The sequence below is a fragment of the Orbicella faveolata genome, unplaced genomic scaffold, assembly GCF_042242905.1.
Source record: "Orbicella faveolata isolate gen_17 unplaced genomic scaffold, um_ofav_v1 contig_1, whole genome shotgun sequence".
NCBI lineage: Eukaryota > Metazoa > Cnidaria > Anthozoa > Scleractinia > Merulinidae > Orbicella > Orbicella faveolata.
Genome location: NW_028301536.1, coordinates 6,713,896 through 6,726,560, shown reverse-complemented (window position 1 = coordinate 6,726,560; position 12,665 = coordinate 6,713,896). Strand labels below are relative to the sequence as shown.

Genomic DNA, 12,665 nt, shown 5'->3' with positions numbered 1-12,665 from the left:
ATTTTCGTCGTAAGCTGTTCCAGTTTGAGTGAAGTAAGACAGTGTCGAATTTAGTCACGTCCCGCTTTGTATCACTGACCAAGTTGTGTTCCGCTACTTCTTTTACAAGAGCTCCACATTACTCCACGCTAAGTTTCACATATGTTGAAGATTAACAGCTTTTCCATAACACAGCAAAAAAGCCAGTTGGATATATTTGGATATACCACCGTTTCGGGACTTCAAAGTTTCCCTCCTCTTGCCACACGCTTGCGAGGATTTCGCCAGAGTCTATCGCGACCGAAAAGTAAAAAAAAAATAATGTCAAGTTTGAGCTTCACCTCTGAATTGTAAGCAACGCTTGATGTTTTATCAAGGCCCAACGTTTACGGGCAATAAATTGTCTGTCATCGATGAATAAGAGCGCCCGCCAATGCATGTACAGTCAGTAAAACATGACAAATTTGAGTTCCGCACTTTCGTGTGAAAGCGTAAATCGAACTCATATAATATCTCTAGTTTTTAAGTATGTTTAAGGTTGATAAATGTTTGAGAACATATGAAAAGTTTAGCCCAAAATATTGTGAATACAGCAGAAATAACCAGCAAAGTTACGATGACGCTTTCTTTAATCAACTCGAATATCGATTTCGATTTCGTTGGTTGAGTTATCAAAACTCCTTGTCTATTTTATTTTCGCAGTGTAAAATTTCACTATGTTAAAGAAATACACATGATGTTAGTAGCCTTTTGGCGTTGGTGAAAACTGTTGCAGCATCTCAGCACAAAAGACAGCGAAAGAAATCTTTATCAAGATTTGTTGACAATTGAAAACACCGACTCGGATTTGGAAGTGCACGAACTGCACTATGCAAATGAGCTACTTAAGTACGCGTCAGACTTTCCTTTCAAAAACTTTTGCAAACTCGCCAAACAAACAAAACAATAAGAAACTATCAAAAACAGGGTTTGGTTATGATTAAGCATTGTTTGGGAAACTCACAAATTAACTCGATACCAGAGTAAAGAGTTTTCTTGCGTAACTTTTCTTTACAGAACAAACGCAAAATCTTACTCGTACAACTAGCGCGAGCAGATATTATTCAATCACAGCGCGAAATTGAAGTCATGCTTTCGACCTTGAAAATCTCACCTTTTCCGTTAGCTCAGAGCGTAAAACCACATATAAGAGCCCTGGTTCTTATTCCCTGCGTTATTCCCTGCCATCGCTGTGAAAAATCTGCAGGAGAATCTCGCCATTTGATCACGCAACGTGACAACGTCCACGCGAGAGCCCCCGACATGTGCGTGGATCCGCCAGGATATATGACGTCAGGATGGCGCAATTTGTTCTAAAAATAGAAAAATTGTCCCATATCATAGGTGCGCGTGGATCCCAAGACTTACGGTCTCCGTCCCCGATTATGGCTCCTGATTGAACAAATTACCGATTATTAGAAACTTGCCACTGTTTCCAGTGTCTGGGTATTGTCGCAGTGTTGGTTGTGCTGTGTCAAGTTACTTTTTAAGAGACTCTCTAGCCGAGTAAAATGAACTGGCCCATTTTTAAAGCTCGGTGCCGTTAATCTTAGGTTCGTTAGATTTCTTTGTGTATTTGGTTTAACCAAGAGATTATCAAGGTAAGAGAGTGAATCCCCATATAGGTCCTCTAGCTAAGTTAATCCCTCTTGAGTTATTTTTAGACATTGCACCCAGTTCTTCCGCGGACATTACTCTCGCGTTGCGTGGATGTTTTCGTGGAAGATCTGTTCATGTTTCGTTTCGTTTCGTTTGAAAACAAAGGAAAGCATCCAACGCTGTGGGGATGTCTTCCTTGATATTTTGATTACAAGCAAAGGAGCTTCGGCTCTCGGTATGTTTTTATACATTTGGAAACTTTAATAGGAGTTTAAATAAGAGACGGATGTCCCCTGCACAAACAATAACAACTGAATGAACGGCAGAGAAATGAGTAGACAAACGAGTGCAAAGCAAACAAACGCCCAAACACAAACTTGGCAACGGAACAAACAGATGGTCCAAAGTGCGGGAAGACGCTCGCTGCCCAAGTTGCAAAAGCGGTTTAAGCAGCAACAGCAACAACGCCAAAGGCAACATCGATTAAAAAACAACTTAATATTCAACCTACGAATCTCGCGAGAATTTAGATTCATTCAGTTTGTCTACGCTGTCAGAAATATCCCAAACAGAATATGTAAGACAGCGTCAAAATTCGAAAAGGAAATTTCAAAAAATGGCCGTCGTATATTTCACGTTCTCTCGAATATGCAGAATGTGGCTATTTCACGTTGTTGTTTTGTGACATTTTGTAAACAACGGCAAAGAAGTTTACAAACAATTATAACGCGCGCTTACACAGCCATTATATTAGTTGCCGTTGCCGTTAAAGTTTGCATAATGAAACTCCCTAAAACCAAATAAACAGCCAAATACTGAACAGCTAAACAAGCACAAAACAAACGAAAGTCCGGCCGAACAAAAAGACGGCTGCAGCTGACAGCGCAGAAAACATCTCTGCTATGAAACGAAATCAAAACATATAAAATGACGTTCCCGACATTTCGTCTCAGGTAGTTTCGAGAAAGTCGCTTCGGCTGTCCATGCATCGCGCGAGCAGCATCCTCGAAAGAACTGGGTACCATGTCTAAAAAAACCTTAAGAGGGATTATCTTACTTAGGGGACCTATCTGTGGATTCACTCTCTTACCTTGATAATCTCTTGGTTTAACTCAATCAATTTCAAATTCCTCACCATTTCTTTGCTTTTGAAAAGGTTGATAGTTTATTTGGGCCGTAAAATGTTGTATTTATTTCAATATCTTTTTTTCTATATTTTACGCTACATTTACTCGTATTAAATATTAGTTAGTTATTTCTCTTCACGCCATGAGGCGCATAAGGCTGTAACTGTCTCTCGCCAACTAGCCCTGTCTTGCGCTGCGCCCCTGACCTCCGCCCAGCTGGACTATCTCTTTTGCCTGGATTCTTTTTCCACCGTCCTTCTCCATGTGGTTTTAGGTCGTCCCACTTTTCTCTTCCCTTCAGGTTGCCACTCCATCGCCACCATGCAGTCATCATTCCTCTCCTTTCTGAGCACATGGCCAATCCAATTCCATCTTCTCCTTCGGATTTCATCACTGATCTTCCTTACGCCTGTTACTTAGGAAATTGTGTCGTTTCGGATGCGTTGTGGCCACCAAATTCTTAGAATCCGTTTCAGGCACGTGAACTGAAATCTGTCCAGTTTCTTCTCCTCAGCAGCTGTTAGTTTCCATGCTTCACACCCATACAATAGAACTGGTCGTACCAAGGTCTTAAACATTTTGATTTTTGTATTCCGACCAATGTTCCGTGTGTTCCAGATTTTCCTGAAGTTGAAAAATGCTCTTTGTGCCTTACTTAGACGTTTATTGATGTCTTCCGTGCCACCATCCTCTTTTGTCACAGTCACACCCAGATATACAAACTCTTCGACGTCTTCGACTTCCTCACTTCCAGTCATTACTTTGTCTTCTCTTCGTGTATTCATTCTCATCACTTTGCATTTTTGAGCATTCAGTTTCAGTCCCACTCTTCCTGCATTATCTACCAGTCGGTTGGTCTTGTTCTGTGTGTGCTCGTATTTTGATGAAACTAGGACTACATATCGTCTGCAAAGGCGAGGTCTTCGAGTGTACTTGTGAAGTTCCATCTGATGCCATTTCTATGCCTTTCTGTTGTTCTTCGCATTGTCCAGTCAACAGTAAGCAGGAACAGGAAGCCTGACATGACACATCCTTGTTTAACGCCAGTGGTGATCTTAAACCATCTTGTTTGCTCTCCCTCGTCCAGTACAGAACACTCAAAATCGTCATACATGATCTTCGCCATTCTTGTCAGCTTGTCAGGGATGCAATAGGCCTTCATGATTCTCCACAGTCCTTCGCGGTGTACAGAGTCGAAAGCTTTTTCGAAGTCGACAAAGTGTGCATAGAATGTTGCCTGCCACTAATTGACCTGTTCTATGATGTTACGGAGGATGAATATTTGATCTGCTGTGCTCTTGTTCTTTCGAAATCCAGCTTGTTCTTGTTCATGGTCTACTCCGTTTTGTATTCTCTCGATGATGACTCTCCCCATTACTTTGCTTGCCACAGGTAACAATGTCACACCACGCCAATTCTTGCAGTCTTTCAAATCTCCTCGTTTTGGTATTTTCACTATCAAGCCTTTCTTCCATTGGTCAGGTACCTTCTCCTCATGCCATATTCTATTAAACAGTCTTGTCAACTCCTTTACTGCCACATCACTATCTGCTTTGTACAGCTCTGCTGGGATACCGTCGATTCCAGGTGTTCTTCCACTCTTTGTCTTCCTGAGTGCCTGCCTCACTTCTGCTTCCTTTATCTCTGTTGTATCCATCTCACTAATTTCGTCTGTCTCTACTTCATTTTCTTCAATTGGGTTCGCCGGGGCCTCCCTGACTAGTACCTCCTCAAAGTGTTCAGCCCATCTTTCAAGTCTGGCATTCTTGTCTTTTATTATCTCACCCCTCTTGTTCTTAACTGTTGCAACTTGACGCCGCCGCTTGTTGGTGATTTTTTTGGTTGTTTGGTACAGTTCTCTGGTTCTTCCATTCTCTGAGTACTTTTCTGCTTCATTTCCCATCTGTTCTAGCCAAAACCTTTTGTCTTCTCTTGCTCTGCGTTTAACCTCTCTGTCTTTCATCTTGTACTCTAGTCGTAGCTTGCTTTTTCTCCTCTCTGATTTTGTGCTGTGTACTTTGTCATGGATCATCTGCCGTTGGTCTATTGCTTTCCAGGTTTCCTCCCTCAACCATTGCTTGTTTTTCTTCTTCACTCGACCTAGGACTTTTTCTGCAGTTTCTTTGTAAACTTTTTCCATTTTGTCTGCAGTCCTCGTTGATATTTTCTTCGACCTCTCGTACTGCAAATCTGTTGTGCAGTTCGACGCTGAACTTTGCTTTGAACATTTCGTTTGCGAGCTTTTGTGTGTCAAATCTTGCATTGGTCTTTGCTCTATCTGGGTTTCTGTGTAGTTTCAGCTTTATTTTCATAACTAGTAGGTAGTGATCACTGGCTGCATCTGCACCACGGTACACTCTGGTGTCTTCCACAGATCTCCTTCATTCTTTACGGATCATCATGTGATCAATTTGGTTTTGCGTTCTTCCGTCAGGTGACACCCAAGTTGCTTCATGAGTTGTTCGGTGTGGGAAGCATGTTCCTGTGATCACAAGGCCATTCATTGAGCAGAAATCACATAATCGTTCGCCATTATCATTTATGTTACCCAATCCATGTTTCTCCATTATCCCTTCCATATCTTTGTTGTCATCACCAACTTTTGCGTTCAAGTCTCCCATAATAATGACTACGTCATGTCTGTTGCATGTATCAAAAGTTGCCTGGAGTTGATCGTAGAAACCATCCTTCTCATCATCTGTAGATTCATTTGTCGGAGCATACACTTGGATGACTGTTGTATTTTTAAAGCGTGAGTAGAATCGTGCAGTTATTATGCGGCTGCTTACTGCTCTCCATTCAATAAGACTTTTTTGTGTGTCCTGGCTCATCATGATTGCCACCCCTCTCTGGTGCTCACTTTCTTCTCCAGCATATATCATTGTATAGCCATTTCTCATCTTAATACGTCCAACTCCTGTCCGTCTTATCTCGCTTAGCCCCATCGGGTGAAGTCTGTATCGTTCCATCTATCGTGCAACTTGGCCGTATTAAACATTCCATAATTATATTTATCTTGTAGAACTTCAAGCAGTAGAATTTTAAGAATGAAAAGAAAGCGGCGGAGAAATATCAATTATCTCTGATCTTGGAATCAAAAAAAATTAAAGTAACTCTTTAAGTCGTTTAATAACGCTTAGCTCATATAAAGTGACTACGCTACGAAAATCTTCTCTTCCTTTCTTGTTGCCGCTGCGAAAATGCTCCCTTGTTGGAGGGGGGATTAGGGTGGTATAGAGTGAAAAGAAAAACAATGGTCTGGCACGTGTTTTTTTCATTTTTTTTTGGTTGTTTGTTTTTGCGCATTTCGTTAGCTGTTTTTTTCCCCTCATTTACCCTACATGGAAGCTCGTTGGTACACTACTGTGATTGCGATAATCGCGGACGTTTGCTGTGCTTGCTTCTTATACGCAGCTCGCGAAATAGCCGCGTGTGTAAACCGTAAAACCATGGGATGAATCAAGGGCTCTTTCTTGAGTGAGTATTTGAAAACTCAAGGAGACTGAGAGACCACCCGAGAATATGAAGCCTGCCGTAGCTCAAGGCGTATTAGTTAACAAGTGCTTTTCAAGTAGAGTTATACCTGGAGTAACTCAATTTAGTGGTATATAGTTAAAACCGTTTGGGAATGAGCTAAGAATTGATGATATAATCAGCTACATACCTGCATACTTGTTCATCACCCATTTCTTTTTCTTTGACATTTTCTGTGGGTATGTTGGTAAATTAGGCATGGAAAAGCTGCAAAGTGAGGGATATTTCTTACAACTGCACCATCCTACTAGCTTTGAAAGGCGCACCGAGGTCGGCTCGCGAATATGTTCCTTCACAGTCCTCTTTTGTTTGTCAACTTTCATCGAAACACTTTCCTGTAGATCGCCAGGGTCAATTTTCTAGAGCTTTGTGTGCACTGTTTGTTCGCATTCAACGTCAGGAAAAGATGTTGACAAACCTTCCACCACCGATTTTATTATTATTATAAAGTTGGGCCTTTCTCATAAACGCGAAGATGGTGTTAGTTACATTGCATTACATAGTGACACTCATGTGCAGCTTTTTAGCTGGTCAAGCCGTTATTTGTTATCTTTACAAAAATGAGTCAGGAACGACCGACAAAAATGTTAAACAAAGGTAATTTAAAAGTGAAGAATGATCATCGCAGTTAATTTTCCAATTTAAGCAATTGGAAAGAAGAAGCCTGAAAAAATCAGGGCTTCAACGGGATTCGAACCCGTGACCTCCGCGATACCGGTGCGATGCTCTACAAACTGAGCTATGAAGCCACGCAGTGGGAGCGAGGTCAATCAATTGAGTTCATATCTTCCCATGAGGAGTGAAATGATGTGAAGTTTATATGAAATAATTCATATATGAACTGCGGTAGTAGATGAAAGTGAAGAATGATCATCGCAGTTAATCTTCCAATTTAAGCAATTGGAAAGAAGAAGCCTGAAAAAAAAAAAAACAAAAAAAACCAGGGCTTCAACGGGATTCGAACCCAACCCTCCGCGATACCGGTGCGATGCTCTACAAACTGAGCTATGAAGCCACACATTGGGAGCGAGGTCAATTAATTGAGTTCATATCTTCCCGTGAGGAGTGAAATGATGTGAAGTTTATATGAAATAATTCATATATGAACTGCGGTGGTAGATGAAAGTGAAGACTGATCATCGCAGTTAATTTTCCAATTTAAGCAATTGGAAAGAAGAAGCCTGAAAAAAAAAAAACAAAAAAAACAGGGCTTCAACGGGATTCGAACCCATCCCTCCGCGATACCGGTGCGATGCTCTACAAACTGAGCTATGAAGCCACACATTGGGAGCGAGGTCAATTAATTGAGTTCATATCTTCCCGTGAGGAGTGAAATGATGTGAAGTTTATATGAAATAATTCATATATGAACTGCGGTGGTAGATGAAAGTGAAGACTGATCATCGCAGTTAATTTTCCAATTTAAGCAATTGGAAAGAAGAAGCCTGAAAAAAAAAAAAACAAAAAAAAAAAACAGGGCTTCAACGGGATTCGAACCCATCCCTCCGCGATACCGGTGCGATGCTCTACAAACTGAGCTATGAAGCCACACATTGGGAGCGAGGTCAATTAATTGAGTTCATATCTTCCCGTGAGGAGTGAAATGATGTGAAGTTTATATGAAATAATTCATATATGAACTGCGGTGGTAGATGAAAGTGAAGACTGATCATCGCAGTTAATTTTCCAATTTAAGCAATTGGAAAGAAGAAGCCTGAAAAAAAAAACAAACAAAAAAAAACAGGGCTTCAACGGGATTCGAACCCAACCCTCCGCGATACCGGTGCGATGCTCTACAAACTGAGCTATGAAGCCACACATTGGGAGCGAGGTCAATTAATTGAGTTCATATCTTCCCGTGAGGAGTGAAATGATGTGAAGTTTATATGAAATAATTCATATATGAACTGCGGTGGTAGATGAAAGTGAAGAATGATCATCGCAGTTAATCTTCCAATTTAAGCAATTGGAAAGAAGAAGCCTGAACAAAAAAAAAAAAAAAAAAACCAGGGCTTCAACGGGATTCGAACCCGTGACCTCCGCGATACCGGTGCGATGCTCTACAAACTGAGCTATGAAGCCACACATTGGGAGCGAGGTCAATTAATTGAGTTCATATCTTCCCGTGAGGAGTGAAATGATGTGAAGTTTATATGAAATAATTCATATATGAACTGCGGTGGTAGATGAAAGTGAAGACTGATCATCGCAGTTAATTTTCCAATTTAAGCAATTGGAAAGAAGAAGCCTGAAAAAAAAAAAAACAAAAAAAAAAAACAGGGCTTCAACGGGATTCGAACCCATCCCTCCGCGATACCGGTGCGATGCTCTACAAACTGAGCTATGAAGCCACACATTGGGAGCGAGGTCAATTAATTGAGTTCATATCTTCCCGTGAGGAGTGAAATGATGTGAAGTTTATATGAAATAATTCATATATGAACTGCGGTGGTAGATGAAAGTGAAGACTGATCATCGCAGTTAATTTTCCAATTTAAGCAATTGGAAAGAAGAAGCCTGAAAAAAAAAAAAACAAAAAAAAACAGGGCTTCAACGGGATTCGAACCCAACCCTCCGCGATACCGGTGCGATGCTCTACAAACTGAGCTATGAAGCCACACATTGGGAGCGAGGTCAATTAATTGAGTTCATATCTTCCCGTGAGGAGTGAAATGATGTGAAGTTTATATGAAATAATTCATATATGAACTGCGGTAGTAGATAAAAGTGAAGAATGATCATCGCAGTTAATTTTCCAATTTAAGCAATTGGAAAGAAGAAGCCTGAAAAAAAAAAAAAAAAAAAAAACCAGGGCTTCAACGGGATTCGAACCCGTGACCTCCGCGATACCGGTGCGATGCTCTACAAACTGAGCTATGAAGCCACACATTGGGAGCGAGGTCAATTAATTGAGTTCATATCTTCCCGTGAGGAGTGAAATGATGTGAAGTTTATATGAAATAATTCATATATGAACTGCGGTGGTAGATGAAAGTGAAGAATGATCATCGCAGTTAATTTTCCAATTTAAGCAATTGGAAAGAAGAAGCCTGAAAAAAAAAAAAACAAAAAAAAACAGGGCTTCAACGGGATTCGAACCGAACCCTCCGCGATACCGGTGCGATGCTCTACAAACTGAGCTATGAAGCCACACATTGGGAGCGAGGTCAATTAATTGAGTTCATATCTTCCCGTGAGGAGTGAAATGATGTGAAGTTTATATGAAATAATTCATATATGAACTGCGGTAGTAGATAAAAGTGAAGAATGATCATCGCAGTTAATTTTCCAATTTAAGCAATTGGAAAGAAGAAGCCTGAAAAAAAAAAAAAAAAAAAAAAAAAAAAAAAAAAAAAACCAGGACTTCAACGGGATTCGAACCCGTGACCTCCGCGATACCGGTGCGATGCTCTACCAACTGAGCTATGAAGCCACACATTGGGAGAGAGGTCAATTAATTGACTTCATATGAACTCTGTCATTACTGCAGGCTTGCGGTGCTAGTAAAACGGACAGAAGGCAGATCTTTAATTTTTTGGGAGTTATTTTGTTTTACCGCAAACTCAAGCCCAGTTAATCGACAGGCATATGCTAACTAAGTATCTGAAAGATGTGACCTTCAGTAACAAAAGCAGGCTGTGAAAGAATAAAATGAACAAATTGGCTTTAATACAACTAATCAAAACTTTGCAAAGGACAACAACATGGCAACCAGGGGGCCAACTAGGGAACCGAATGGTTTACTTGGCCTCCACACTCCAGCTTTATTACTGTTTCCCTTGTCAATTAATATTACTTCATTTGGTCTCTTTTGCAAATAATATTAGACACTGCTGCCTGATTCATTCAGATAAATTGTTTGAATGGTTATATCCGGTGACATCTCTTACTTAGAAGTTACCTACAGAATCAGTTACTTATAAAAAGGAATAGCGTGATGCTTGGCCGGCGTTTTAGACGTGTTAGCAAATCCTCCGAAAAGATTTCTGGCTGCACTATCTGACTCATTGATTAGTTGTTCTGTGCAAAGCTATTTCAGGTGATACCTACAAAATTTAGATGGCAAAAAAGGAATTTCACCTTCCTTGTCCAAGTCCTAAATCCAAGATTTCTAGAAAAAGAAACGTTACCAGGATATGGGAAGAAAACATTGCCTCCCTCTAGTCCACTATTCAGTGTTGAAGATGAAGCTGTTTCGTTCAAATACTCAGAGAAGCGACTTTTAGTCGGAACACCCGCTCTCTCCGAATGGAGTGGTACGCGCTTTGTCCAGGGTTTTGCCCATGGTAATCAATGGTACGGCATTCCATGGCTGACAGTTTGACAGTTTGACAGCAATGGTACGCCTCTTACACCTGAGGATCAGGTTTCTTAACACGGTAGTGCTGGTACCCGCGAAATGTTGCAAAAAGAATCAATCGGTCATTCCAGTTGAACAATTACTGATATACGGTAAAAATTTTAATAGTAGGCTGCTGAGCTGCTACTAAGAAAACAGCCCAAAGCAAGATAAGATGGGAAGCGACGTTGTCGGACTTCTGCTCCGGAAGGAAGTAAAAAGTAAAAAGAAGGAAAATAAGAAGATTGTTTTAATATTCTAATGGTATGCAGTTTCTTCGGACCACATTTGAGGATAAAAACTAGAGATAAAGAACGACGTTTCGATCTCTCTGAGATCATTTTCAAGCTTAAAAAAGTAATCAAATTGTTTGCATATATGAGTAAAATTAAGAAATGAGAATTTGAAAAGAGATAAAAATATGTAAATATGCAATAAGCGTTTCAACATGCAAGTGTAACAAACACTAAAATACAAAAGGCTAGATGAGACAATAATAGAACTAAGTTAAAAACAGCAAAAGATAATTATAATAAATGTAAAATATGTATACTTTGCGCTGTAAAGATAACTTTTCGTGGATGGAGTCAGACTGCTTGTTCAAAGTTGGCTTTAGGTTTTAGATCTTTTGTAAAAAGTATCTCATAAATTATGGACTCAAATTTGCGCTGGCCCCTCCTTAAGATCTTAAATCTAAGATCTATGTCACTTAGGTCCCTCCCATGTTACTCTCTGGCGCATGTGTGTGTTGTTTCTCTTGATATTAGCTTTATTGTGAAACAAACGATGTAATAAGGTTTACTTCGCTTTTGTTGCCCAGCATCAACAAAAGAGTTTACACTTGACAGAAGCCAGCTGAGTAGCCGGTTGTGGTGTGAGTGTAAACCATTTCGTCAAGCAATAATTGTAGGGGGCCACATTAGAAAAGAAATTCACCACTGTCCAGAGCGATGTCAATTAGGAAGAAGACAACTATACCATAATCTTTTTGGAATACGAAGGCAAAACCAAGAAAACAACTTTTGCATATAAGAACTGCGTAAAACTTTCTTTATACTCTGTAACAGTGGTCTACTGATCAGCTCACCGAAGGCTGGTACCTGTTCATTGCCCTCTTGGTGATGTTTAGGTCATTTGATTTGATACCTTTTTACCAGGTACAATCGCGCTGAAAAACTACCACTGCAAGTGGTTATAACGGTTGATATTATAACAAATTATCAAAAAGTGGCATAAAAGCCTTTGAAGAAACGTATAACCCTTCTTCAATGTTCAGAAGACCGTCATACGGTGAACACTGAAGAAGGGATATACACCCGAAACGTCTGTTTCTTCAAAGACTTTCATAACACTTGTTGATAATTTGTTATAATACCAACTTATAAGCTATTTAGCTGCAAGTGCCACTCATCTTTAATGGTTTTTCCGTTCACCACTCATGACTTAACGGTTATTAGTAGAATTCTATCTACTAGTATACTAATGCAAATGCTGTAATCTGATTGGTTGAGCCATCGGACACAATCAGCCATGCAGTGGCTGGAGGTCGTCTAGGAAATGGCGACTTTTTTTTTTTTTTGAAAAAAAACTGATGCGCAAACGCACACAACTTCAATTTTAAATGACAGTTCAATCCTAGCGACCTTTTTCAGGCGCAAAGTTTAATGATACGTCAAGAAATAATTGGAAACCGTTATTTGAGGTAAATTTTAGTAAGAATTCTACTAGAACAATTAGATTACTTGCTCTCGATTTCTATGAGGTGATAGTTGATGAGGCCTTCGCCCTCATCAACTATCACCTCAAAGAAATCTCGACCTCATAATCTAATTGTTAATTATTACACTCTGTAGCGGTGGTCTAATGAGCTCACAGAAGACTGGTACCTAATCATTGTCTTCTTGGTAATGTTTCAGTCATTTGAAATGATGCCTTCTTAATAATAATAATAATAATAATAATAGTAATAATAATAATAGTAATAATAATAATAGTAATAATAATAATAGTAATAATAATAGGAATGATGATGATGATGATGATGATGA

The 12,665-nt window shown here is 39.8% G+C and overlaps 2 protein-coding genes across 2 annotated transcripts; both read right to left on the bottom strand.

Moving 5' to 3' along the window:
• Positions 1-3,987: 3,987 nt before the first annotated feature.
• LOC149117882 (uncharacterized) lies at positions 3,988-4,884 on the bottom strand. The gene has a single exon (XM_089276431.1). The coding sequence runs from the start codon at positions 4,882-4,884 to the stop codon at positions 3,988-3,990; it is 897 nt and encodes a 298-aa protein (XP_089132557.1).
• Positions 4,885-5,125: 241 nt separating this feature from the next.
• LOC110042313 (protein CFDP2-like) lies at positions 5,126-5,713 on the bottom strand. The gene has a single exon (XM_020747675.2). It carries the CDS (start codon positions 5,711-5,713, stop codon positions 5,126-5,128), a length of 588 nt encoding a protein of 195 aa, XP_020603334.1.
• Positions 5,714-12,665: the final 6,952 nt, after the last annotated feature.